The sequence below is a fragment of the Lissotriton helveticus genome, chromosome 2_2 (assembly GCF_964261635.1).
Source record: "Lissotriton helveticus chromosome 2_2, aLisHel1.1, whole genome shotgun sequence".
In the NCBI taxonomy this organism is placed as follows: domain Eukaryota; kingdom Metazoa; phylum Chordata; class Amphibia; order Caudata; family Salamandridae; genus Lissotriton; species Lissotriton helveticus.
Window position 1 is genome coordinate 323488692 of NC_136060.1, and position 26671 is coordinate 323515362.

At 43.9% G+C, this 26671-nt stretch overlaps 1 protein-coding gene across 3 annotated transcripts in view; it reads left to right on the plus strand.

Moving 5' to 3' along the window:
- SLC2A9 (solute carrier family 2 member 9) overlaps positions 1-26671 on the plus strand; it is a 2336117-nt gene that overhangs the window by 1598251 nt on the left and 711195 nt on the right. For all 3 annotated transcript variants that reach the window (XM_078678475.1, XM_078678476.1, XM_078678477.1), the window contains one exon: positions 16047-16148. In XM_078678475.1, the coding sequence (XP_078534601.1) occupies positions 16047-16148 (102 nt within the window). The remainder of the gene's footprint in view (positions 1-16046; positions 16149-26671) is intronic.

Sequence of the window (26671 nt, forward strand, 5' to 3'; positions counted from 1 at the left end):
CGATCCATGTAGTTGGGCCCTCACATCCTGTTTGGGCCGGGTCCCACGTGGGACAGAGCGGCCTTCAGTCCACATTTGCTCTGCATGTTTGATTGCCATGGAGAAGCCAGAGGGGCCCAGTGGGCAAAGGCTGGCTAAAGCAGGATCTGCTAACTGTTTGTCTGCCAGTCCGCCCGGTGCTGGGGCACACCTGTCCGTTTACGCTGTGACCAGGCGCCCGAGTACTGTCTTTAAAAGACATCATTGCGCTACTGTACTCGGCTCTGCACCAGAGACCAGCATTGCAGGCCGTCCGCAGTCTGTGCACTTCGACTCCTCTGCCCCGGGGTCAAGTAGCCTCTCCCTGAAGCAGCAATCAGCACCACTGGGGTCACTAACTTTCGAAAATCTGGACTGATGCCCCCATTGCCACTGGTCGAATTGCCCTTGTGCAACGAGAGACCGAGCCTCTGCCGGAGCCCCTGCCTACATTGCTATGGACGCCAGCACAAATTGAATGGAGACAACAAGTAGGCACCTTCAGCATTTACCTCACACTAGTAAGTAAGGTTGCTAAATACTAGACATTTGCTCATGTCGATTTCAGGCTCAAGCAGGACTGAAAGTGATTTAAAAAAATTTCTTTGTAAAGTGTATATATTTTACGATGGACTTTCTGTCTTTACTTTATTAATGAGTCAGTTATGATTAACTTCGCGGCTCCAAAACACTGTAAAGTGTTCTTATTTTTACTTTTTAAAGAATGCACTGATAGGAGGAAAAATATCAACTTTCGGGGCTTCTCAGAACAGCCAGGCCAATAAAATACTGTTCATGCCAGTAAAAAAGAGCCTCGTGGTAACCCTAAAGGTAAGTGGCTGGGTGCAATACGACCTTCCTGTGATCTGCTGCAGAATAGTGAGCAATAGTGAAGGCAATAATCGAAACAGGCCTGAGAGAGCGCAAACTGATATAAATGTATGAGTACATCACACTTACCTATAGTAAGCACAAGTCATGATGAGAAATGCCATGAGTGCTAATAGTATCTGAAATTATATTCTAAATATATAGCTAATATAGAGATTTAAGTAGAAGTGGAACTAATACAGAAATGTGTGACATTATATGATTTTATTAGACGTGATTATTTTGAATCTATGTCGTGTAGCTGTTAACATATAAGATGGTCTGTGGTAAAACGCAGAACGTGGTAGGCCTCAGGGCCAGAGCTGGAGCTAAAAGGGAAGGTGTTTCTTTTCACGACACAGATTGTTTAACGTTTTTTGGTCATTGCATTAATGGGCCATGATTTAGAGTAATGTTTTCTAAATAATAGAATAAGAGTTTAACATGCTTTAATTAAATGAAGAAATTGAATGCTATAATCATAATGTGAAATATTGTAGGCCTGAAATGTTTTAGCAGTGATTTATACGTACATGTCTGGGCTGAGAAATGTTGCAAGCCTTTTTAGAAGTCTATGAGAGTTGGGTTCTTGGCGGCAGATATCTGTCTGCAACAGGAAAGGGGGGATCCAATTATAAGTGAATGAATAGAGGTCTGTTCAGTAGACGGCCCAGACATGGAGGAGGGTTCTGGAATGTTTAAGGGGTATCAGCGGGCCGGAGAAGAGACTGAGAAGCAAGGTCAACTCTAACGTCTGAGGCCCAATACAAAGCATCATGGAAAAAGCCTGAAGTTGCACCACGTGAGAGGCGTTTCGCAAGGGGCGTCTCAAATGTTGTTGACTGTTTTGTATTAGGGACAGCACCCCTGGGTGGAGTTAGAGCAGAGACCTGAGGACCCTTTAGAGAGCGGATGGGTAGGCAGTGAGGGGTCATGACTGGAGAACTTTAGGTTTTCACCAAGAGACTTAGAGTGGGTGACTTCCCTTGGGGGTCATTCATTGCTGACACCTTTGTTAGGTTGGGATTTGGTTAAGTAGGGATACCATCTAGAACAGGGTAGGGACGCCTAACCTGTGTTTGTTTTCCTCCAACCTAAATGAAGGAGAGATATGCGTCTATGCTGATAGCTTTGCTATTTTTAGAACTTGTGTTAGTGATTTCTGTTGCTCGTCTGAGGGCTTTTCGAGAGCACATGTATGTAATTGGACCTGTGTATCTCGTGAATCTCATTCTGAGATGCTTGTATTTGCAGCTCATTATATCTTTACAATAAACTTTTGAAACCTAGAAGTTGTCCGTGATCTTTGAGAGTAGAGTCCTTTCTTGGGTGAACTAATTTGCAGATAGGTGTACTGTTTCCTTCCAAGACAGGCAATAAAGGTTCAGTCGACCAGATCGAGGTTTGGATCAATAGAGATAAGGTATCGATCAAAATCTCGCCCTTTCAGTTGGTAGCTATAGAGGATGTTGTCTGTAGAGTGACTGTGGAACAGGTTGTGAGCGCGCGCAACCGGTGGAAATCTTAAGTTCAAGGAGAGCTTAAGTGGTTCGGGTGTATCGGACACCCAGAGTAATTGTCAACTAGTGTGAAGGGGGTCATGAGGTACCATTGATCACCCGAGAGACCGAGATAGGGGGAACGTAAGAGTGAGTGCGTGAGTAACGGACGCTGGTCGGAAGTTACTGTGTGTGTAAGTAACCTATCAGAAAGACGATAGACATCTCGTCAGTTGTGTTGACAATTACAGATAGACTGTGGACGTACAGTCGAGAGAAGTGACCGCTTGGTCGGAAGTAGTCATTTTTCAGTGTATGAATGGGACGCATGCATAACCGGGAGACGAGTTGAGAAAGGAGGGGTGCTGCTGCGAAGCGGAGAAAAGAGACGTCAGGTGGTGTCGCGCAGTGATTGGCTGACCGGAGAAAGACCGCGCTGTGATAGGCCAGCTAGCGAACACGTCATACAGGGTCGCGACGTGATTGGCCGACAGGAGAAAAACCGCGCTGTGATAGGCCAAGCTAGCAAAGCCGCGACAGGATTGGTGGATTGTCATCAGGAAGTAAACAGAGTAGCGAGGCTGGATTTTGTGCGCATAATTATGAAGTGTTTTAAATGGTTGAAAGCGCTGTTTAAGAAAGAGAGGAGAGGATCGTATGAAGGGGAAGAAGCCCCGCCGGAGGGTACGCCAGCTCGTTATATGGCTGTAAATGTTGGGTTGCATACGATCCTTTGGATATCAGAGTGGAGTAAGATTACTGAAGGAAACGAGGAACTGACGTTCCCGAAGTACGGGACGTTCAGATTAGAGGTGTTACATCGATTGAAATCAGTCATGACCTCAAAGAGACCCTTGCCTAGACCAACCCAGTTTGAAGCCCTTGAAGCATGGCTTAGGGCAGCGCATGAAAGGAATATGAACAGACGACAAGAAAGGGTGAAACGCTCGGTAAGGGCAGTACAGGATGCCAGGTGGGATGCGGATGCTAAAAGATGGAGAGTGCATAATTTGGAAATAAATAAACTGTACCCAGTGTTAGAGGCGCCAGTAAATAAAAGCCCCATAGAAGAAGATGACGAGAGCGAAACAGAGGACAGCCTGATAAACAGATTACTGACAGACAGGCCACCCCCGTATAATAGAGCAGGGGGAGAGGTCGAGAATACTGAAGGAGAAAAGGGGGGCAATGCAGGAGAGCATAGACCGCTTCCCAGTTCAGAGTGGGATCCTGAGCCAAAGAAAGAGTTGCTCCAGCCTAGTCAGGTGCAACAGGTGGTCGGTAGGTTTGTGGTACAAAGAGCGCCGGAAACGGAAAGCGCCACATCCTACCCATTGCCAGATGCACTACAGGTACCTGTTACCATAGGTCCTATAATATCGATATATGACCAAGAGAGAGCAAAAGGGGAAGAACGGAAACGGAAAGACAGAGAAAGAGCAGAGCAGGCAAGGAGGAACGATACCACTAATTCCCCAAGTCAGATGCCAATACCCAGAGAGTGGAGTACCCCGATGCACACAGCAGGGGACCCAGGAGGAGATCCTGGGGGCCCTAGATGGCCAATGGATCTGAGGGGATCTGGACGAAAATCCTTTCAAGAGCTAAATGAGTACATGAAGCAGTGGGATGAGGCAGTGAAGGCTCAAAAGTGCATCAATGCTGCAGAAGCAGAAAGGGAAAGTCAGGACAGCAGAGCACGAACTCACTGCGGGGCTGGGGAGAGTAGCCCGGAGTGGGACTGTAGAGGGAGTAGGGGAGTCACCCATTGGGCCCGAAATGGAGGTAGAACAGACCTGGAAAACGGGGGCCCCGGGAGTGAAGGGGTGGCGTGCCCAATACTCAGTGAAGGGGAGAGGAGAGCGCAAGAGTACAGGAACAGCTTTAAGTGTCCACACTGTGTGCCTGGCACCAGAGAACAGAATGGGAGTTGTGAGAGGTCGCACCATAGTCCCTGTGATGACAGAAATGAGCGCAGCCCAGGGAATATGGGGAACCAGGAAGGATCGTATCGGATACTGAGCGATACGAGGCAAAGGGAGTGTAGCGACCAGAGGGAAAATAACAGAGAGATGTGCGGTGAGAGGAGAGAAGAAGACGAGAGTGGGCAGAGAGAGAGTAGGGATAAAAGGCCCGTGTTCCATCACCTTCCAAGATTGGATGGCCGAGCATGGGACCTGGAGAGATGGGAGCAAGGGAGGCCACCCATTAATTCTCCTGAGCCCAAACGCAGAGCTCGAAGTTGGGATGGTAGGGAGACCAGTGAGCCCCCTTCAAAAGACATATTGCGAGCTGAGATAAAAGCCAAGAGACTTGATGTCTCCAGCTTAAGGTCAGATCTGGATGACATGGTAGATGGTACCCTGCCTTTAGAAAGAATGGAAATGTATGAACAGGATGAAATACTGTATATGGCAAAGGACATCACACGAAAGGCGAGAGCAGTCCATGAGAAGTTAGTCGAACTAGCAGGCAAATATATGGTGGACTTGTCAAGAACCAAAGCATTACAGGGTAACCACAGGCTACATTACTCAGATCGAGATCTAGATGAGAGGAGAACGATTGGGCTGAAAACACACATAAGGGAATTGATTACTGGAATAAGGACATGGAGGGCACTAGATAAATGGGAAGAGAGGTGGTCCAAGAAAGGGACCGGCAGAAGAAGCATGATTGGTATAACACCAGGACAGCAGGGAATAGAAGCTTACCCTTTGCGTGAAGTTGCCAATGGGAGCTATGTACATGTCCCTTGGAGTAGGGGAGATTTAGCTGCTTTTACCACATCTTTCCCCAAGTTACGAGAGAGCCCCGTGGAGTGGTACAAGCAAGTCGAGAGGTTTGTAAAGATCTCAAAAGTCCTATGGATAGATCTGAACACGCTGTTTGACATTGTAGTACCAGGAGATCTGTGGACAGCATGCAAGGTTAGCGCTGAGTGGCCCACAACGGAGCCAGAGAGAGATGCTAGGACTAATGGGCCGTCCGAGATCGTGATGGCAAAATTCGAGAGAGTGATGACTTGGCTGAAAGAAAAAGTGCCAATGCAAGACATAGATTGGGTCAGAATAGACAGAACGAGACAGGAACCCAAAGAGACAGTCCATGAATATTACGAGAGATTGCTGAAGGCGTTTAAACAGTATAGCGGCTTGGATGTAATGGATCCAAAGGACATAGGGCAATTCGTGTCCAAGTTCGTCCTGGGACTGAGACCGGATATTAGTTTAATGATTCAGCAACACTCGATTTGTTGGCAAAGTAGACCCCTAGATGAAATACTGAGATATGCCAGGTACTGCTGTGATGAGGTAGACTCCAAGGCTAAGAAACTAAAAGAGAAGCTGATGGTGGTACAATTGCAGGCAGCAGGAAAGGGGGGACCGCAACAACAGCAGCAAGGGACAGGTACAGGAGGTAAGAAGCAGTACAGTCAGAACAAGGGTAATGAGGAGAGTACTACCTTTAGACCCAGAGTAGACATAGCTACCTTGAAGAAAACGACTAGGTGCCACCAGTGCAACGAGTTGGGGCATTGGAAACGCGAGTGCCCTTACAATGTAGAGATCGGAGAGCAAGAGATAGAGGAGGAAGAGGTCCAGAGCGCACCTATGAGAGGGGCGACGCCATACCAAGGAAAGGTGCTCAAAGGGGGGGGGGCTCCTCCCCGAGCCCAGTTCCCGCAACCTCCTCGAGTAGGGAGTATGGGTAAGACCTATAGACAAATGCCCCTGTTTGTGGAAGGTGAAGAGTGCTATTATGTGGACCCATTAACCGGACAGAGAGTGGAAAGAGAAGACTGCACCCTTGGGGCAGCCTTAGAGGTAGATCAGAGGGGACCCTATGTTGAAGCAGAAGTAGCAGGGTGCCCTACGACATTTCTGGTGGACACAGGAGCCACTAGATCCACGATCAGATCAGCTGCAGTTCCAGACCTGCCCATGTCTGGAGAGACCATACAGGTGGTAGGGGTCGCAAACAGGAGAATAACCAGCCAATTGACAGAACCGGTACAGGTGAAAATAGGGAAGTACAGCGATGAGCACCAATTTGTGGTTTGCGATTCAAGCCCTGTGTGTCTGCTAGGAAGAGACCTGTTGTGCAAATTGAATTGTACTATATATTGTACACCCCAGGGAGTGGAGGTATTGACTAATGATGATGATGCAGATTTCAAAGTTGCAAACTCAAGAATATGTGTGGAGCTGTACCCTACTTTGACAGTAGACGAGCTTCCCTGGGATTTGAGAGAGACAGTGGCATCAGAGGTATGGGATTTCACTGGGGAAGAGATTGGATTGGTCAAAGGGGTGGACCCAGTGAAAATTGTAGTGAAACCGCATGCTGAGTTCCCAAGAACACCCCAGTATAAATTGACTCCAGAAACGATTGCAGGCATAAAACCCGTGATCGAGTCCATGATTAAACAGGGAATACTGAAAGAAATCGTGGGTAGTCCATGTAACTCCCCGATTATGGGTCTGCAGAAACCAAATGGGAAATTTCGGATAGTGCAGGACCTTCGAAAGATTAATAACATAGTCGTTTCATGTTGTCCAGTGGTACCGAATCCATCAGTGATACTGTTTCAGATTCCATTCCAAGCAGAGTGGTTCACTGTGATAGATCTTTGTCAGGCTTTCTTTTCGATCCCTTTGGACGAAGATAGCCATTTTCTTTTCGCATTTAAGCTGGAAAATCGCGTCCTAACATGGTGTCGTATCCCTCAGGGGTATACAGAGAGTCCATCGATCTTTAACCAGCTTCTGAAGAAAAATCTTGAAAGTCTAGTGCTGCCCCAGAAGTCAGTTCTGGTCCAGTACATAGACGACCTCCTTGTGGCGTCAGAAACAGAAGAAGCTTGCAGGGAAGATTCCATTGCTTTGTTAAATCACCTAGCTGCCAATGGGCACAAGGTGTCCCCGGGAAAATTGCAGTACTGCCTGACAGAAGTGCAGTACTTGGGACACAGAATTGAGAAAGGCAAACGAAAGGTGTCACCAGACAGGATAGAGGCGATCATGAAAATGAATGCGCCTCAGACCCAGAGAGAGGTCAGGATGTTCCTAGGGATGGTGGGTTATTGCCGACAGTGGATCGTGAACTTTTCACTGAAAGCAAAACCTTTGCAAAAACTGACGCACAAGGAGGTGAGTGATCCGGTACCATGGGACAAAGACTGTTTGATGGCATTCTTACAGCTGAGAGAGGACCTGTGTCGTGCTCCGGCATTGGGAATGCCTGATTACAATAAACAATTCTTTCTTTACTGTTGTGAGAGAGAAGGTTGTGCGTTGTCTGTGTTGGTCCAAATCCATGGGAATGCCCGTAGACCAGTTGCTTATTTCTCAGCTACTTTAGACCCAGTAGCCGCAGCGTTGCCCGGATGTCTCAAATCCGTTGCTGCAACGGGTGTCAGCATTGAGAGATGTGAAAATATTGTCATGGGGCACCCGTTAGAGGTGTGCGTGCCACATTCTGTTGAACTGTTGATGACCAGGACCAAAACACAGCATCTGACCAATAGCAGGCTCACGCGCTATGAGCAAGTTATTCTTGCTGCAGAGAACGTGACCCTCAAGAGATGCTCTGTTTTGAACCCTGCTACCTTAATGCCACTTCCAAATGATATTGATGATGATGATGAATATACAGACCATGACTGTCTCGATGTGACTGAACTATGCACCAAACCCAGACCCGACATCGTAGATGAGCCACTGACCGACCCAGACGAAGTTTTCTTTGTCGATGGCTCATGTGTAAGAGACGAAGTTGGGCAGTTGAGAGCAGCTTATGCTGTTTGTACAATTGAAGGAGTTGTGGAAGCTGGGTGCCTGGAAGGAGTACACTCCGCTCAGGTAGCCGAGATTATTGCCCTAACACGTGCTTGCTTAGCAGGCAATCAAATTCGAGTCACCATCTACACCGACAGCCAATACGGGTTTGGGGTAGTTCATGATTACGGGCAGTTATGGTCTCAAAGAGGGTTCATGACTTCTTCAGGCTCTCCCATTCGCAATGGAGAGTTTGTGCGCTTGTTGTTAGAAGCATTGCAATGTCCAGCAAGTATCGCAGTTGTAAAGTGCATCGCACATACCAAAAATGAGGACTTTGTTTCGAAAGGCAATAGATATGCTGATGAAGTTGCGCGGTATTGCGCAGAACAAGGTTACTCTTTCACAGAGGTGGATGTGGGTGGAATAAATGTGAGAACTGAATTAGCCATGATACTGGAAACTGTTGATACTTGGGATGAATTGTCAACCATGCAAGAAAATGCTCCTGATTCAGAAAAGGAAACATGGGAAAAGGCAGGATGTGTAATGGGTGAGACTCATTTTTGGGTCTCAGCAGACGGCAGAGCAGTGTTGCCCAACGAGATGGTGAGTCCAATGGCTAGACTCATACATGGTCCCGTACACTTAGGGAGAGATGCTATGCTGAGAGTGTTTAGACAGACTTGGTACAATCCTAAGTTTAGAATAGCAGCAGAAGCAGTGTGCCAGCGTTGTGTGACCTGCCAGCAGCTGAATGTAGGGAAAAGAACACCAGTTGCACTAAGTCACATAGGAAGGTCTGGAGGTCCATTCAACAGAATGCAGATAGATTTCATTGAAATGCCAAGATGCAACCGCCTCCGCTATGTCTTGGTGGTTGTTTGTGTGTTCTCCAGATGGGTTGAGGCATACCCTACACGTAGGTGCGACACCCTCACAGTGGCTAAGTTACTGCTTAGAGAACTTATCCCTCGGTTCGGGGTGCCGGCCTTTTTGGAATCAGATAGGGGAACACATTTTAACAGCGAGCTTGTGAAGATGATTTGTGTTGCACTGAATATCGACCAAAAGCTCCATTGCAGTTACCGACCAGAAGCCTCAGGAATTGTGGAACAAATTAATGGCACGATCAAGTCCAGAATAGCGAAAGTTTGCTCCTCAACGACCCTGAGTTGGCCTGACGCCCTGCCATTGGTACTCATGAGCCTTCGTAGTACCCCAGACAGAAGAACAGGGTTGTCACCACATGAGGTGTTAATGGGGAGAGCAATGAGACTGCCATCTATTCCAGCTACTGCACTGTTAAATATCACAGATGATATGATCCTGGACTATTGTAAGGGGCTGTCTGACGCCATGCGTTCTGTGTCCCTTCAGGTGCAGGCTGCAGAGGTTCCAGCGTGCCAGGGCCCTTGCCATGACCTGTATCCGGGGGACTGGGTCCTGGTGAAGAAACATGTGAGAAGAAGCTGCTTGGATATTCGTTGGCGTGGGCCCTACCAGGTCATCCTGATCACAAGTACAGCTGTAAAGGTGGGAGGCCTGCCCAACTGGATACACGCGTCGCATACGAAAAGGGTTCCAGCACCTCTGGAAACAGCTCCTCTCTCGGATGGACGTCCAGCTGAGGACCAAGAAGCCATAGAGGGGGCTAGCCAAGCTGTAGAGGTGCCAGTGGAAGCAGGGAACGAGTCTGACCAAGCTGAGGACGGTCAGTACAACAGCGAAACAGAAGACGCTACAGAAGGAGAAGACAGCTGGGAGTACGAGTCTGACCCTGACAGGTCTGAAAGAGAGCGAGAACAGACCAGAAGGAGAAGGAGTAGAAGGGCACGTGGAGAAGCAAATTGGCCGCAAAGAAGAAGTTCTAGCCTGAGGTCAACTCCAGAAGCAACCCTTCCTCCGATATCAGAAGACTCAGACCCAGAAGAAGGTGCTCAGGGCGCTGAAGCACCAGACCGAAGAAGGTCAAGAAGAGTGCGTGTGCCTAACAGAAGATACTCCACACCTGAGTGGACATATCTGGCGACAAATGTCTGTGAAACCGGAGACAGGGAGGATCCGAGCGGTGGTGGTGTCCAGTTCTGAGCCCATTATCACCGTGGAAATACAACTGTTGGTACCCGGTGTCGAACAAGAAGGGTCACTAACATTCGTGCTCCCCAGACCTCCCCGCCTCAGCAAGTTAAAACACATGTTTCTTACAGAATTGAAATTCCCCGACTTTGGTACCACGATAACAGCACATGAAGAGCATACTCTTCGCATGGAAATATTGAACTATGCTATTGAAGCTGCAACCACAAATCTAATAGTCGATTGTTAAAGGACTTTGTAAATAAAGCAAGCAGAAGAAAAGAAGATTACCTAGCGCCCAGGAAGCAGAGAATTTTAGGGAACCCCTTGAGTGGATGGAGAAGGGCTAGGGTTGTCTTTTTGAACTGTGAAAGGACTTTTTTGCGAAAAAGGCTGTCAGCCTCCAGCTGTGTGGATTCTAAAGACAAAAAAGGATTGAAAGAGACTGTAAAGGAACGAGAGGAAAAGAACTTTTTTGCAAAGAGAAAGGGAAAAGCTAGATTGTCTGACGAAATGGAGGCCGGCACCCCGAACCGCAGAGCTAAATGTATAATAGGTACACTAATAGTAGGAGTGATAATATTAATAGCTTTAGTGGTAACAATTTCTTATGTAAAGGGACATGAGGAAGAGGTAAAGGTAACTGATGCGAATTCTGTAGTAACACTTACACCCACTGTTGCAGGTGAGAAAAGGGAAAACACTCAAGAGAAAGCGTTATTGGCTGCAGAAGCCCGCAGGTTACATGTAGACGAGTCCCAAGGAGACTTTAGGTCAAATGCTTATGCTAAACTTTTGTATGAATACGTGGATGCCATGGAGGTTAAGGATTGCTACGTCTGCATGCAGTTGCCTGCGTCTGTAGATGAAGGAATTCGATATCATCACCTCCCTCTGACATATGGCATTACATGTAGCTTATTGCTTAGTATATTTTATGAGAGAGATAGTTTTGAATACTATTTCTCCAATTATGATTCTGTGTTGCCAGAAGTCCCGAATTATAAGCAGATGAATAAATGGGATTACTGGAAGAGTGAAGACAGATTGGCCAAGTTCTTCATTCCTTGGATTACCTTAGATACTTCACATGCCCGTAGAAATAATCTGACATGCAAGGTGTCAGAAGTCGAGAAAAAGTTCATAGGGCAGGTGGATGATCGTTACAGGAGACAAAAGATTTTGAAAAAATCAGGACAAGGGAAATTAGATTGGACCGAGGAAGAGAAGTCACACAAGAGAAAGGGTAGTAGTGGTCCAATAGCTTTAGATAAAGCGCAGAAAGGAAAGTTATGTCTTCACCGAGCCAAAACGTATTATGAAAATGTATACGTGGGTGAAGTTGACTGTGAACATGCTTTTAATTTAGAGTACTACACTAAGGATTTCCTGAAGGGAATGCAAGTAATTCCAAATGTGTATTTTGTATGTGGAAGAAATGCTTACGTGAGACTACCTGACAACTGGTATGGATCATGTTACTTGGCAATTGTCTTCCCCAAAATATATCATGCACAAGACTTATTGATCATTGAGGGCCAGACATCATCGAGGGGAAGGAGAGATTTAGGCGATGCAGAAATGGTTGGAGATGTCTTTGGAGCTATGTTCCCTCTTTTGGGAATAATCCTTAATGATGTTAAAATTAGACGACTGGCAACAGTTGTCGACAGGTTGTCTGCCAGCACTGCTCAGTCCTTAATGCTGGTAGAAGGAGAGATGCAATCGATAAGGGCTATGGTTCTTCAAAATCGGCTTGCATTAGATGTCTTATTAGCAAAAGAGGGCGGAGTCTGTAAGGCTTTGAAGGTTCAGGAATGTTGCACTTACATTCCAGACCTTTCAAAACCCCTTGAGAAAGTTATTAAGAACATAACTAATATACACAAAGAGATCGAAGACTTGAGTAGAGAAAATGTCTGGGAAAAGGTGGGCCACGGAATGAGTACAGTTGGAGGGTGGTTTTCCACCTTAGGCAAAAGCTTTATTTGGTATATCCTAAAGCCTATCATCATAATATTGATCTGTGGGATAGTATTGTGGGGATTGGTGAGGGTATTCAAATGGTACAGAGCAAGAAGGTCAGAAAGGGCCCAAAGAGAACAGTTGCAGAGATTGGCTGCCATACAAGATAATCAGTACAGGAGCCTGAGAGCTCTGGAAGCACAGAGAATGCCAGCAATAACTGCAGTTTAAATGTTAGTGATGACCCCGAGAGGTCATCAAAGGGGGGAACTGAGAGAGCGCAAACTGATATAAATGTATGAGTACATCACACTTACCTATAGTAAGCACAAGTCATGATGAGAAATGCCATGAGTGCTAATAGTATCTGAAATTATATTCTAAATATATAGCTAATATAGAGATTTAAGTAGAAGTGGAACTAATACAGAAATGTGTGACATTATATGATTTTATTAGACGTGATTATTTTGAATCTATGTCGTGTAGCTGTTAACATATAAGATGGTCTGTGGTAAAACGCAGAACGTGGTAGGCCTCAGGGCCAGAGCTGGAGCTAAAAGGGAAGGTGTTTCTTTTCACGACACAGATTGTTTAACGTTTTTTGGTCATTGCATTAATGGGCCATGATTTAGAGTAATGTTTTCTAAATAATAGAATAAGAGTTTAACATGCTTTAATTAAATGAAGAAATTGAATGCTATAATCATAATGTGAAATATTGTAGGCCTGAAATGTTTTAGCAGTGATTTATACGTACATGTCTGGGCTGAGAAATGTTGCAAGCCTTTTTAGAAGTCTATGAGAGTTGGGTTCTTGGCGGCAGATATCTGTCTGCAACAGGAAAGGGGGGATCCAATTATAAGTGAATGAATAGAGGTCTGTTCAGTAGACGGCCCAGACATGGAGGAGGGTTCTGGAATGTTTAAGGGGTATCAGCGGGCCGGAGAAGAGACTGAGAAGCAAGGTCAACTCTAACGTCTGAGGCCCAATACAAAGCATCATGGAAAAAGCCTGAAGTTGCACCACGTGAGAGGCGTTTCGCAAGGGGCGTCTCAAATGTTGTTGACTGTTTTGTATTAGGGACAGCACCCCTGGGTGGAGTTAGAGCAGAGACCTGAGGACCCTTTAGAGAGCGGATGGGTAGGCAGTGAGGGGTCATGACTGGAGAACTTTAGGTTTTCACCAAGAGACTTAGAGTGGGTGACTTCCCTTGGGGGTCATTCATTGCTGACACCTTTGTTAGGTTGGGATTTGGTTAAGTAGGGATACCATCTAGAACAGGGTAGGGACGCCTAACCTGTGTTTGTTTTCCTCCAACCTAAATGAAGGAGAGATATGCGTCTATGCTGATAGCTTTGCTATTTTTAGAACTTGTGTTAGTGATTTCTGTTGCTCGTCTGAGGGCTTTTCGAGAGCACATGTATGTAATTGGACCTGTGTATCTCGTGAATCTCATTCTGAGATGCTTGTATTTGCAGCTCATTATATCTTTACAATAAACTTTTGAAACCTAGAAGTTGTCCGTGATCTTTGAGAGTAGAGTCCTTTCTTGGGTGAACTAATTTGCAGATAGGTGTACTGTTTCCTTCCAAGACAGGCAATAAAGGTTCAGTCGACCAGATCGAGGTTTGGATCAATAGAGATAAGGTATCGATCAAAATCTCGCCCTTTCAGGCCAGACCAACCCCAGTCAGGCTTGCGTTCTTGTTGCTGGCAGGAAGGTGAATATGCACTCTGAGCAGCAATTGCTGCTGCTTTTGGGTCAGTCAAAGCCTGGTTGAAGCTTGTGGTTATTCTGGTGGGGAGAAGGGTTTACATTACTCTCTGTGTCACATGACATCAAGTACTCAAATGTGGCCGATCCGTAGCTGCTTCCTGTTGTGTTTTTTATGCGAATTGTAACACCGTGAATCCTGACTTGTTAATCCTAAACACTTTGCATTCTGAGAATAATAGTTTTCTCCTTTCCTATCATAATGCATAGGCACACAAATCCCAGAATACAAAGAACACCTGGTTATAAAAAGCAGACGTTTTGTGATCAATAGCAACCTTTAATTTCAGGTGCTCTGCAGCAGTTTCAAGATCTTTTTTAGAGTTTCTCACAGCTCAAAAGGGTATAATTTGTCATATTCATCCGTTCCCATGGACTTCATTGCTTGGTTTTGCTCATGAAAAATTGTCACTCATAATCGTTGAAATGTCACTCATAATTGCACTGAAATTAAAAAAATGTCACACATAGCAATCTGAAACCTTGGCAGCTATGCTCAGGGCTCTTTGCGTTTCAACCTATTTGGAGCAAATCACTCAGTGAGAGAAGGAATGAATAATATATGTGCCCTTAAAGGTTAGTGGGCATATGTTATTTAACTGACAGTCCAAAGTGATCGGATAGTATTTCAAGGCTTTCGCTGTTGGCTTCTGACCAGTTTTCACATGTATGTACAGTCTCTGCCTCTCGTATAATACAGTCTTTGATTGTATGCGTTTCCAAGTTTTATTTTTAGAAGGTAAGAGCTAAACCTCTTGCATACAGAAAATACTATGGTTTAATTTGTTGTTGTTTTTTTTGCTTTAGTTTCACTTTGGCAGCAGTTTTGATGTAATCGAGAAGGGAATATCCAAGCTCTTTAACTCGACCACAGGCAACGTTTACTTGGCTGAATAACTTGAAAACAACTGGAAACTATGCTAATTGCCCCTGCTGTGCACACTAAGGCGACATCATACATTTGTGCAATGCAGCAAGCTACCCTGCTGCATTGTGTGAAAGAGAAGGCACAGAAATGTACTGTATTTAACATCATTTGGTGCATTCCTGTCCTTTCCTTGCGCAGGCACACTTTTGGCTGCCTTACCATGGTGCAAGGGTGCAGAATGCAGTATCCACAGAAAAAAAGGAAAAAACTAGTAGAAATAAAGATATTTCTCCTCATTACTCCTCCCCTCGGGAGGTGTAGCATTTTTACTTCGGTCTACCACTAATGTTAAATCTGGGAACATGCTAAAATCTATGATTGCATGCATGGAACACCCACGCTCCACCCGTGGAATGCCTCCCTGGCGCAGGGTAATGCAAGACGGCATTTGATGCTGCCTTGTATTACCCCAGATTTATCAAGTCATGCGGTGGCCTTGCATGGCTTGATGAATCTGACTTTAGTGTTGCATCGCCCTCCACAGCGCAAGGGTGATGTAAAACAATGATAAATATGGGCCTAAGCTCTTTGGGTAGCTGTCTCAGGGGCCCACAGAGGGAGGCTTCAGTTTAAGTTATGCCATTGCCTAGCAGGATAAGTCTGGTGTGAGAATAGACTTCACATTGTGTTCGCCATTGATTTAATCCCCATGTAATTGCACTGGAATTGTTGTGCTAATCAGAGCCAGTGAAAGCACAACCTCCAGTTTGAATTATATACACCTTCCCTGGCATCTCCCCTTACATGTCCACTTGAAGCACTTGCAGAGAGTTAGACTGCTTTCACTAGTGCTGAATCGCTTTACCTTCCAAGTGCAATTTACCTGTAGCCTGTTGTTTAAATGGAAATATAGAAGCTGATACTCACTATCCACTGTACCTGTTTGTTGCTGATAAATGCCTGAACACTCTCCTTAAATGTATTGCAGCAGTGCTGAGAAGTGCAGGTATTTTCCCTTTCAATTTTAAAAAGTGCAGGCACTCTGTTGCAGAAGTGCAGGCACTCTGTTGCAGAAATGATGGTAAACTACACTTTCACTGTACTACACAGCGCTCCAGGGTAGGTAAGCACTATATAAATGCAAATACGAATACTTTGTTTCATTAAACTATCATTGATTTTTTGTAAAGGGCCTGACCATTGAACGGCTTGGACGTAGACCTCTTCTGATAGGAGGGTTTGGTTTGATGGCGTTCTTCTTTGGATTGCTTACAGTGTGTCTTACTTTACAGGTAAGCTGTTCATGTTGTATTTGTATCATTGTTTGCTTTCAAATGTTTTGCTAACACATAGACATAAACAGTTCGTTAAAGGATTGAAGTTGTATTTTCCCTTTTTGAAATGTGCACAACTAAACATGTTTATTTACATGATTTCCAAAGTATGCATTTTATGTGTAAACATTTAGGTTTTCCTAATTTCAAGATATACCTTTCATACTAAATATTTTTTTATTGTACAGGTCTCATATTTGTTATGATGCCAGGATACCAACATTAGTCTATCTGTGAATTAATGAACATTAGTTTATGAAATACAAGGTGTATTAGGTTTAATGTGATGCTGTCAGATTGAGACAAATATGCTTGCACATATGTGCCTCGGAAAAAGGTAGAAATTTGAAGCCAGTTGTAATAAGCCAGCAGTGCACATAATCAAAGGATTTTCAACCACAAAAAGACCCTTTTCCAATGAACTAACACCATTTTGCAAATTGGAAACTTTTTTTGATTCCCAAAATGATTTTTTTGACCCCTACCAAACCGCAGTTTGGGCATCCCTCCAAATAGTGCATCATTAAGGTCTGTATCAATGGCTAGCAACTACAGTTTCAGTCACAAACTAATGTTAGTTGCCGACTCTCAAGCTGAGATGGTAACTGATTCACGAAGGAGAAGAGATGTATTTTGGACCCTGTCACCCATTTGGAATTAGGGTGGCAACTTTGGGGGAGTAGGCATTGATGTAAGGAACCACTGGCCACAGTCAATTACGTTTTTTCAAAATGTTTTTATTAAATAAACAGCCCTATTTCCTTCAAGGATATCAGGCTGTTTCAAAAAAAGTTTTGAAGCGCAATCACAGCAATGATGGTCTCCTGTCCCTTGCAGGGCACAATGTCTGTAGCCAATCAAGGGGGCTGCACATTGTAACCTGCCTGATGAACACTCATTAAGCTGGCCATTTTGTGATGCATGTGATTCCCAATTTTTCAAACTGACCTACTGATATGTGTTGGAACTTGACTTCTCTACACCGCCACCCCCAAATCTTTTGCCTTCACTCTCCTGCCTCCCTAAGTCATTTCTGATGGCTTTAGGACTCTGCACACCTTAACACTGGTAGCCAGAGATAAACTGCCTGTTCTCGCTACTTAAATTTTTTTATAATTTAATTACCTGCAAGTCCTTCGCGAAGTCATATAACACGGTTGGTAAATTAAATGCTACTAGTGTTACTGCAGCACTTATTGTGCCATACACCTAAGTAGTCTTATAAAGAAATGTCTCAGGCCTGCCATTTCAGCCTCTGTGTGCAGTTGTAAACGCCATTTTAACCTGGTAAGATGACATTTTTTCCAGGCCTAAACCTTCTTTTTAAATACACATAAGTCACCCGTAGGGCAGGCCCTAAACAGCCCATGGGGCATAGGGCATGTACTTTTAAGGTTTACATGTCCTGGTAGTGAAAAACTCTCACATTTGTTTTTATTATGGCAAAGATTACCGCTTCCATAGGATAACATTGTGTTACCCTATTATATTTAATAAATGATGTTTGTTTGAGAGCAGGTAGGAATATCATGTTTGGTGTCTGAGGACTTCTAATTTTAAACCCGCATTAATGGTAAAGTCAGATTTTAAGTCCTAATTATGAAAATGCCACTTTTAGAAAGTTGCAATTTTCTTGCTCTAACAATTTGGTGCCTACAACCTGTCACTGAACCACACATGACTAGGTATGGTTGGCAGTGGTATTTGTTTATTACTCTCAGACAGCCACACCATAGGGGTCAGGGTGTTGGCAGGATGGTCTATCTTGACTTGATGAGAGGGGCGAAGCTGTCACTTGTCACACTTGCACTTCAAAGACCCTGCCTCAGCTCTCACACAAAGGACTTCACACCTGTCTATTGTGCCTGCAAAGAGACTGTGGCCAGGACATGGAGGCAGGACATTCCAAACAGTTCTGCAGAGGTAAAGCTCCAGAAGTTACTTCCACTACAAAATAGGCACCAGGTATAACAAGGATAGGCAAAGTCAATAGGTTGCGGCAAATCGAAGAGTAATTGGTGTTGTAAATGTGCTATGGAGTGGAGTGGAATTCTGTAGTTGGATTGGAATTACTTGTTGCAGAATTGTGTGGCGTGAAAATGTGAGTTGTGGAGTGGAATTATGTGACATGATGTGTAGTGAAAATATATGGATAGAAATTATATGGTATTAAGTGCACTGGGATTATGTGGAGTGGGATTGTGTGTCTTGGAGTCTAAATATGTGGAGTGGTATTGTGTGTTGTGGCATGTAGTGGAGTTGAAATATACAGTGGGCTGTTGAATTTTGTGGCATGATGTGGAATTCTGTGGTGTGAATTGGATGTATGTGGTGTGTTGTGGAATTGTTTTGTGGAGTGGAATTATGTGGTTTGGAGTGGCATTATGTGGTGTGGAATGGAGATGAATTGAGGTGAACTGTGTGGCGTGGAACTGTGAGGTGTTGAGTTAAATTGTGTAGCATGGTGTAGAGTGTATTTATGTGAATTGTTGCTCTGGCACACAATGGATATTTTGTGGGGGCATTTATGTGGTACTGAGTAAAGTGTAATTGTGTGAAGTTGAATTATGTGGTATTTAGTGGTATTATGTGGAGAGTATGTTGTGTGGTGTAGAATTGCGTGGTATTGAATTGTGTAGGTTGGAAATGTGTGGTGTTGTATTGAATTATGTGGGATGTGTGGAGTGGTATTATATGGTGTGGAATTATGTGGCATGTTGCGAAGATGAGTTTTTGGGAGTGTAATTATGTGTTTTGGGATTGAGCGGTGTGGCCACGCCATGGTTTCTCACCCCACCTGCCCTTGCCTTTGAATGATAACCCCAGTCTTCAGGTATGTTGTTTTTTTGTATTCTCTCTATTTTCTTTTCTTGGCTCACCCTATAGGACAGACTAAGGGTAATGCATATCAGGTGCAGGTTCTTCTATGAATAGAGATTCAAAGCTGGTTCTTTTCTTGTTTTGGTCCTCCCCTCCGAGCACAGTAGGGGGCATAAGGTGTCCCTAAAAAATGTATCAGAAAGGACAAGGAGTTAATCTTTAATCTTTAAAGTTAGTGCCTTGTTCCGTGTGTGCTTGTCACCACACCTGTGGTATCAGTGTAAACAACATTCAGAGAATGGTCTTCCCAGCTCTCTATCGATCACATCGTGCAGCACATACTCCTGCCCACTACCTCCTAAAGGTGAAAAAATGTGTGTTGGGCACTTGCCTGTGACCATGACTCTCCTGGGCAGCTGCAGTGGGAATCTCAGCATCCGTCTCCTCTCTGGGGGAGCTGGACTGAGTCGCATTGCTCCCAGAGCAGTTCTCTCTCTCTGTGATTCTGTGATGCCGGTGTCTTCTGGCAGCGTTGGAGCATCAGATGGCGGCAACATTTCGGTCGGTTACTCCCAGCTCAGCTATTCTGCTGTCTTGCTCACTAGTTTTGTCGTCTGTCTGCTAAGTTTCCTCTTTCCGATTATCTTCTTCAGTTTCCTTGTTTCCATCAGAAACCTTTGTCGCCCCTCCTGCAATTGCTCATCCTCTTAAATTTTGGAAGTCCTGTGACAACCTCTGGAGACCGTCCTGGACAGCTAGTGCAGAATAACATCATCCGGTAGTGAAGGATGCAGCACCAATCTTGGAAGTCATGGGATCCATCCCAGTCTGATCACAAGTGGATATATGCAGGGAGTAAATATGCAGCGTGGAGTGTAATTATGTAGTTTTAAGTGCAGTGATGTGTAGGGGGGACATCTTGAGTTGAATTGTGTTGCGTGGAGTGTAATTGTATGTTATGGATTTATGTGGCATGGAGCAGAGTGGAAATATTTGTAGTTTATTTTATTGATTTGTAATTATGTGGCATGAAGTGGAATGATGTGGAGTGTACAACTGAATTGTGTCACAGGTAAATATGAGATATTTAGATGTGTTGTATGTAGTGGAATTATGTGGCATGGCTTTGTGTGTTGTGGCACTTGTGTGGCGTTGTGTTGAATTATGTGGAGTTAAATTCTTGTTGTCCAATTACTGCAGTGCTGGCAGTCTTCAATGTTGTTTCTCTTTTCTCTTCTCTTACCCCCTGAAGTTGGCTAAAACAGTGTGAATGGCATCAAGCAGCCGTTTCTGCCTCCCCTCCAAGAGTTCTTGGCTCTTCAGATGACTCCTGCTTCAGGCGGTACAATTTATCACCGCTATGAAGTTTCACTGTGGGCTCTGCTGGCTGAGGAGGGTATGGTAATTACGGGTGGCTCGCTGAGTCCTGTTTGCGGAAAATTGTGCTGGGAAAAGTGGGGGGCGTAGAAGCTTAACAAGCGCAATCGACATCCACTACCCAATAACAGTAGCAAGCATTCAAAATACAACACACAAAAGCAAATGTAATTTTGGATCAACATATTATTACTTAGAAAAAAAACAAAATAACTACGTTCAATAGATGACAAAAGTCTCCTCGCTCTGTGGCTTTTACAGACTGAAAAAACCCTCCCTAGTGCAAAGGTGGAAGAGATTCTATGTAGGTTGTAGAAGACACTTTAAAACAGTCCTTGTTCATCAAATACATACAATCCCCAGCTCTAGACATCGTCAGGTTAATATTTGCATTTTATATCTTCCTTCAATGTTCTAAGATGGTGCGGGCTGCATAACCCACCTATTTGAAGTACGTGATTCTACCTGAAACTAACCAGATGTGGTAACGCTCATACAATTGCAAATGCAAATTAAGACCTTCTAGATGCAAATGTATTAAAACACCGCTTTTCACAAATGATAACGAGTTCCGAAAAGAAGACATGCTTATCACTTGCTGTCAGTTGTTCGTGTCTAGTTAAGACAGAATGTACGAAAATTGCTCTTTTGTTTTGCTCAAGAATTTTGGCAACAGAATAAATGAACACTTGTTTAATAAAAAAATAATACTGCGTTTTGCTTTGATGGAGGAAGCAGATGCCTGTTTTCATTTTCTGCAGAGTAGGAAATGCCATCAATATAATAAGCAGCTTAGAAGCACCCATCCATGGAGTCTGTATGGATACGGGCTATTCGCTCAAATTAAATCATTGGTTTAATTTAACAAAGATGTGCCTGACAGAAACTACACTGTAAACACAATATAATAGGCTTCTGAAACACTGACGATTTCGCTCTGCCATCCCCTTAAACTACTTTTCATCCGTTTGAAAAGGTGAGAGTACATATCAGATTGGCGGAAATACTTATAACGCAATTCCACCAATAGAAACAGCAAGCCCATCCTAAACCATAAAAGGTTGTGGAGCTTTTGAATTGGCATCGGAAGAGAATATGTGATGTTACAACTTGATCAGAATGATCGCGGTATGTAACATTGCAGTTTTTACAACGCAAGTCGTTACAACGACTGGACGGCGCTGGACTTAGGAGTAGTAAGATTTACTATTCCAACACCACTCTACATACAGTAGGGAAGGTGTTGGAATAGTAAATCTTACTATTCCTTAGGTTATTGTGCCCTCCAGTGCAAGTTGATGTAATGCTTGCGTTGTAATGGCAGCGTTCTAATTGCATCGCGGTGTAATCACCGTGATGTAAAATATGTTTCCCAGCGGAAGATCTCGGGTGAGCAGTCATTGTATCGGTGTCTGTTATACATCCCTATGTGTGCCAATCAAAGTCACATCCTGTTATTATGAAATAAAAAAAACAGTGTCTCCTGTTTACCTCAAGTGAATATTGAATGTTTTGAGCCAAATCAATAAAGACCAAAAGATTAAAAAAAGGAGTGCGGCACTCAGACAGCCATACAACCCTAACAGAAGGAGGCAAGCAGCAATGAGGGAGGGGTTGGGGCGGCTCAATCAGTGAAGCCAAGACCTAAAAAGGGGACCCCCTGACCCACTCTTCAGTACACTCCCGGACTTGAAGAAGAACTGCCCGGATGCCAGAGGACTCCTCTGCTGCTTGAGGCATGCCCTAATGTCTGAGAAGGAAGCCTGGACCTGAACCCTTCATTCCAGGCTGAATTGACTCCAAGGGACCTCCTGTTCTGAGCTAGAGGGCCACGAAAAACTCCAGAGGTCTCCCTGCAACTGCCAAGCAGACCTACTGCACTGGACCTGCCTTGACATACAACTGGACCCGCTTGCCTCTGCTGGATTGAGTTCCTCATCCTCAAAAGGTGCCCCATAAGTCCTGGCAATAGTTGAGCTCCTCTGAAAAGAAAATGAGATCCGTGAATGGGTCGGCCCTCGCCAAGATCTTGCTGTCTGCACCAAACATCAACATAAAGCTCCAGCAGACCCGACTCTTCATGCTACAGGGACTGCTAGAGATGACCGGCAATGCAAGATATGCACTTTGCACTAGAGTATTGACAGCCTACGGTGACTGCCAGTGTGGAACTCCAGCAACGACCTTCTACGATGCCGAACAGGATCTTCATGCTACATAGGTGCCTGTCCACGACAACCGGCCAGCTCTTCATCCTACTGCGATGTTCCTGCTCTCCTTGCTCTTTGCAGCCTCCTCCATTGCAAACGGAACACTTTGCGCTGGACTTTAGAAGGTAACTTTTGCAGTAAAATTTACCTGGTCCCTGTATCTGGCCCGTGCTCCATCGCGCTCGGCCTGAACTTGTGAAGTTTACCTCGTCGCACATGCCTAGATAACTACGATATGCACTTTGTGCTTTTAGGTGCTATAAATACCATGAATCTTTGAAATTGAATCTCAGGTGCTACAAATATGATGTTTGTCATTTGGGTGTCAAATAATTGATTACATTTTACTCTACTTTTCTAAATTAGTGAGGGGGTTTTCTTGTGTTGTATTTTCGCTTTGTTACTGTTTGATTACTGCATAAATACTTTACACATTGCCTCTAAGTTAAGCATGACTGATTTTGTTCCAAGCTAACAGAGGGTTCAGCACAGGCTAATTTGGTGACTGTGGTTCTCCCTGACAAGGATTGTGTGGCTGTAGCTTGAGAAGGGCTTAAACCCCCTCAACCAACAACTTAATTTCCCAAAATATTTAGGTCAGTTTGCAAAATCAGACTGTAGTCGCAAAAAGTCAGTGCACAATTTTGCATCTGGTTCTGTAAAAAATCCTACATTTTTGCCATTATTATATGCCTCCTACATTTAGAGCAGATTTCCAACTTTTTTGGAATTTAAAAAAAATTCGGGTATAGTCTAGGAAAAGTGCAAATCACACATTTTCAACAATACTCCTATGTATGCAGAATAGCAAACAAGTATTCAAATACACGTGTGGAAACAAAACGGCACATGTAAATTTTTTGTTTCTTTTTTTCTATCCTAGTAACAAATGTCCTCCTGCACTTGCCAGGAGTACATTGGTGAGTGCTTTAACGGCAGAGCAATACCTGCAAAGATTTGGTAAACACTAAGAACAATTTGTGATGGTAGACCCACCCAGCAGTTCCGGACTCGGAACCAAAACCGGCCCTGGAAAAGTGCTCAGATGCCCCCCCCCCCCTCGCCCACCAGGGGGTTGTGGGCGCCGCCAAGCTCTTTGCCAGGGCCGGTTTTCGGCCGATTTTGCTGCAAAAACGGCCCTGTAACAAAAAACGGCCACTTGGGGCCCAAAACTGGCCCCCACCAGTGCGGCGCACTGGGGGATTGCCCGGTGCTCGCTACGGCCAGTCCGGCCCTGCCTCCCAGATACGCATGGAAACTCTCTCTGTTTGCAAACGTGGAAATGTATTCATATTTGCAGAAATTGCAAAATACGCTTACATTCTCTAAACCACAACATCCCACTTTGGATATAAATGCTTTACCTACCCCAGAAAGTTCTTACATGTTCAAAATTGTTGCAAGAAATCAAGGTTGAACAAGAACTTAGCTGCACTGAATTGAATTCACTACTTACAAAATATACCTCTACTTACACCAATTACAAAGTCTTTCCATTTGCCATTGTGGACACAACACTTAATTAACGTGACCACTCATTTATTATTCCTTGTATAATTTTCTAATATTTTTTGGGAGGTTTCTTAGCATACCATGTCATAAACGTTGTAACCATATACCATTTGTGTGATCAGGCAGCTTTTTAGACCACCACTGCATTAAACATGCTTGTGGAACACCAAAACCTATTTAAACAAGCGAAATAAATGACAACATAATAGACTAGAAACATACAACAATTATTAAAAAGAAAAATTCCCATGATTGATAACATAGAAACAATGTCCCACTGAATTGAATTCTGGCATAAATAATCTACTAACAAAAACATGTAGTTTTCGATACGTGTCCATCTTTTGACAACGTGTCTTTTAATCCCATGCTGAAAATGTTCCCACTGCAACAACCCCTTGTGTGAAAATGAATTGCCTGAAGTAAGTGGTGCATTAAAATATGTAATTGTTGTCTATGTGAGATTGGCACATATAAATGGAGAAAGTCGGTTTCGGGGTTGAGAACATAAATGACATGATAGGTGATAACTATGGAATGGGAATAGAATGTTGAAATATTGAGGATTGTAAGAGGTCCAGCTGGGTTATTCACTAGGAAGAGGAGAAATAATATGGTTTTCAAGTCTGAATTTTCATTCTCTCCAGAATATATAAACATACAAAGGGGAATACACACATAATTAGAAAAAAAAACATACATTATCATCAGATTCTTGATATGATGTGTGTAGATTTTTATATTTAAGGATATTTATAAAAATGTCAATGCAAATTAACGCAAACACTAATTTTCAATTAGTACATCTGCTGCCATGTGCATGTTCCTGCATTATGGCCCACCATGGCCCACGGAAAGGCAATTAGCATATTTTATATTTGAAGTCAAGAAAACAAAATAAAACTCACACACCAATTTGGAACGATACAGACAAATCTATTAAGCAAAAAGACAAAAAACTATCAAAATTGAATTATGGTTAACATAGATATGAGTTGCTAATGTTTTAATGCAAAAAGTTCAAGGAAAACACAAAGTGCAAGTCCAAAGTTCAATTCACTGTTGAACGGGACCGAGGAGCAATTGCAGACCAACTGTGACAAATCAAGAGTTGGGTTGGCCAAGCAGGTCTCACCTGTTAAGGTTTTTGTTGAGGGATTTAGTCTACTGTCTAAAAGCTCCTGGTCCTTCAACGGGGTAAAGCAGGAAGATAAAGTCAACAAGAGTCCTTTTAAGTCGAATATGTAGTCATCACATTCCAGCTGACGCCATTTTTTTTGGCAGCAAAAGCACTGAAGAGCCTATTCATGAACTGCATTTTGTGGAACATTTGCTACAATAGTAATACTAATTTACTATAAAATGCTATTCACATACCTACGTATTAAGGTCAATACTATTACCTCTACTGTGTTTTATTGGCAGAGATTTCTGCCCCAACTGCGGAGATCTCTACACACATAAGTATATGTTTTAGTAGTATCTGCATCTCCTCCGCTATGGTGGAGAAGCACCCCCTCCCTGCTAGCACCCTCAAATCTTGAAAAATAAAATGATAATAAAACAGGTTATAAATCCGTATTACTATTGTTTTATTTTTCTTCTAAGTGAGCTGAATCTTGGGAATGGGCCCAGGGGGATGACCGGCACTGTGGGGGAGTTGTTTGCACTGCCTTCAGTGCACAGGTGGGTTTGGCCGGCTGTCTCAGGACAGCCAAGCTATTAATGCGCACTGACAACCCGAGCTGCATTGTCTGGTTGGAGACACCAGGCACAGGCTCCCAATCTCCCTGGGAGCGCAAATCAAAGGTGCTTAGGCCAATCCTGGTCCTGCTCTCCTGCTGCTGAGAGCAACATCAGGATTGACCGCAGGGGTTTCTGGGAGCCTGTCTGCAGAGGAGCAGAAGAGCCCGCTGCAGCTGGCTGAAGAAAAGTTCCAATTTTTGGATTTTGTTTCATGTAATCCATCGTTTTCCACCACCCCATGCTCTCCATTCTGCCCTGATACCAACTGCCACTGTTTAGTAGTAAATGTGGGCGTAACAGAGGGGAATGGCTGGAAAGTGTGAAATATTTATGACTAACAGGATGGGATTAAGGGAAGATTAGGGAGGGACATGAACTCACCCACAAAAATTAAGCCCATTGCTATTCACAAACGGAACTTCTATATTTACTACAGCAAAAAAAAGGCCCCAAACAGTAGTAAATATATTCCAGGTCAGAGTTAGAGTACGTCCAGTGCCACACAAGGTCAACCACTGGTACTGTAATACCCTCTTATAGGAAACAATGGAGGTGGTGACTTTAAAAAACCCTAGGAAGGCCATCCACTGGTACTGCACCACCCTTCTATAGAGAATAATGGAGGTAGGATCTAAAATTAAACCCAATGTGAACCAATGCTAAATTAAATTAAATGAATATATTTAAAATATCAATAAAGATAATTTAATTTAAAATAATTATCCATAAAATATTTTTTTTATTTTAATTGTAAAGGTTTTAATGTATTATAATTGTTATTAAAATAATTGAAATAATTGTAACTATTTCTATACT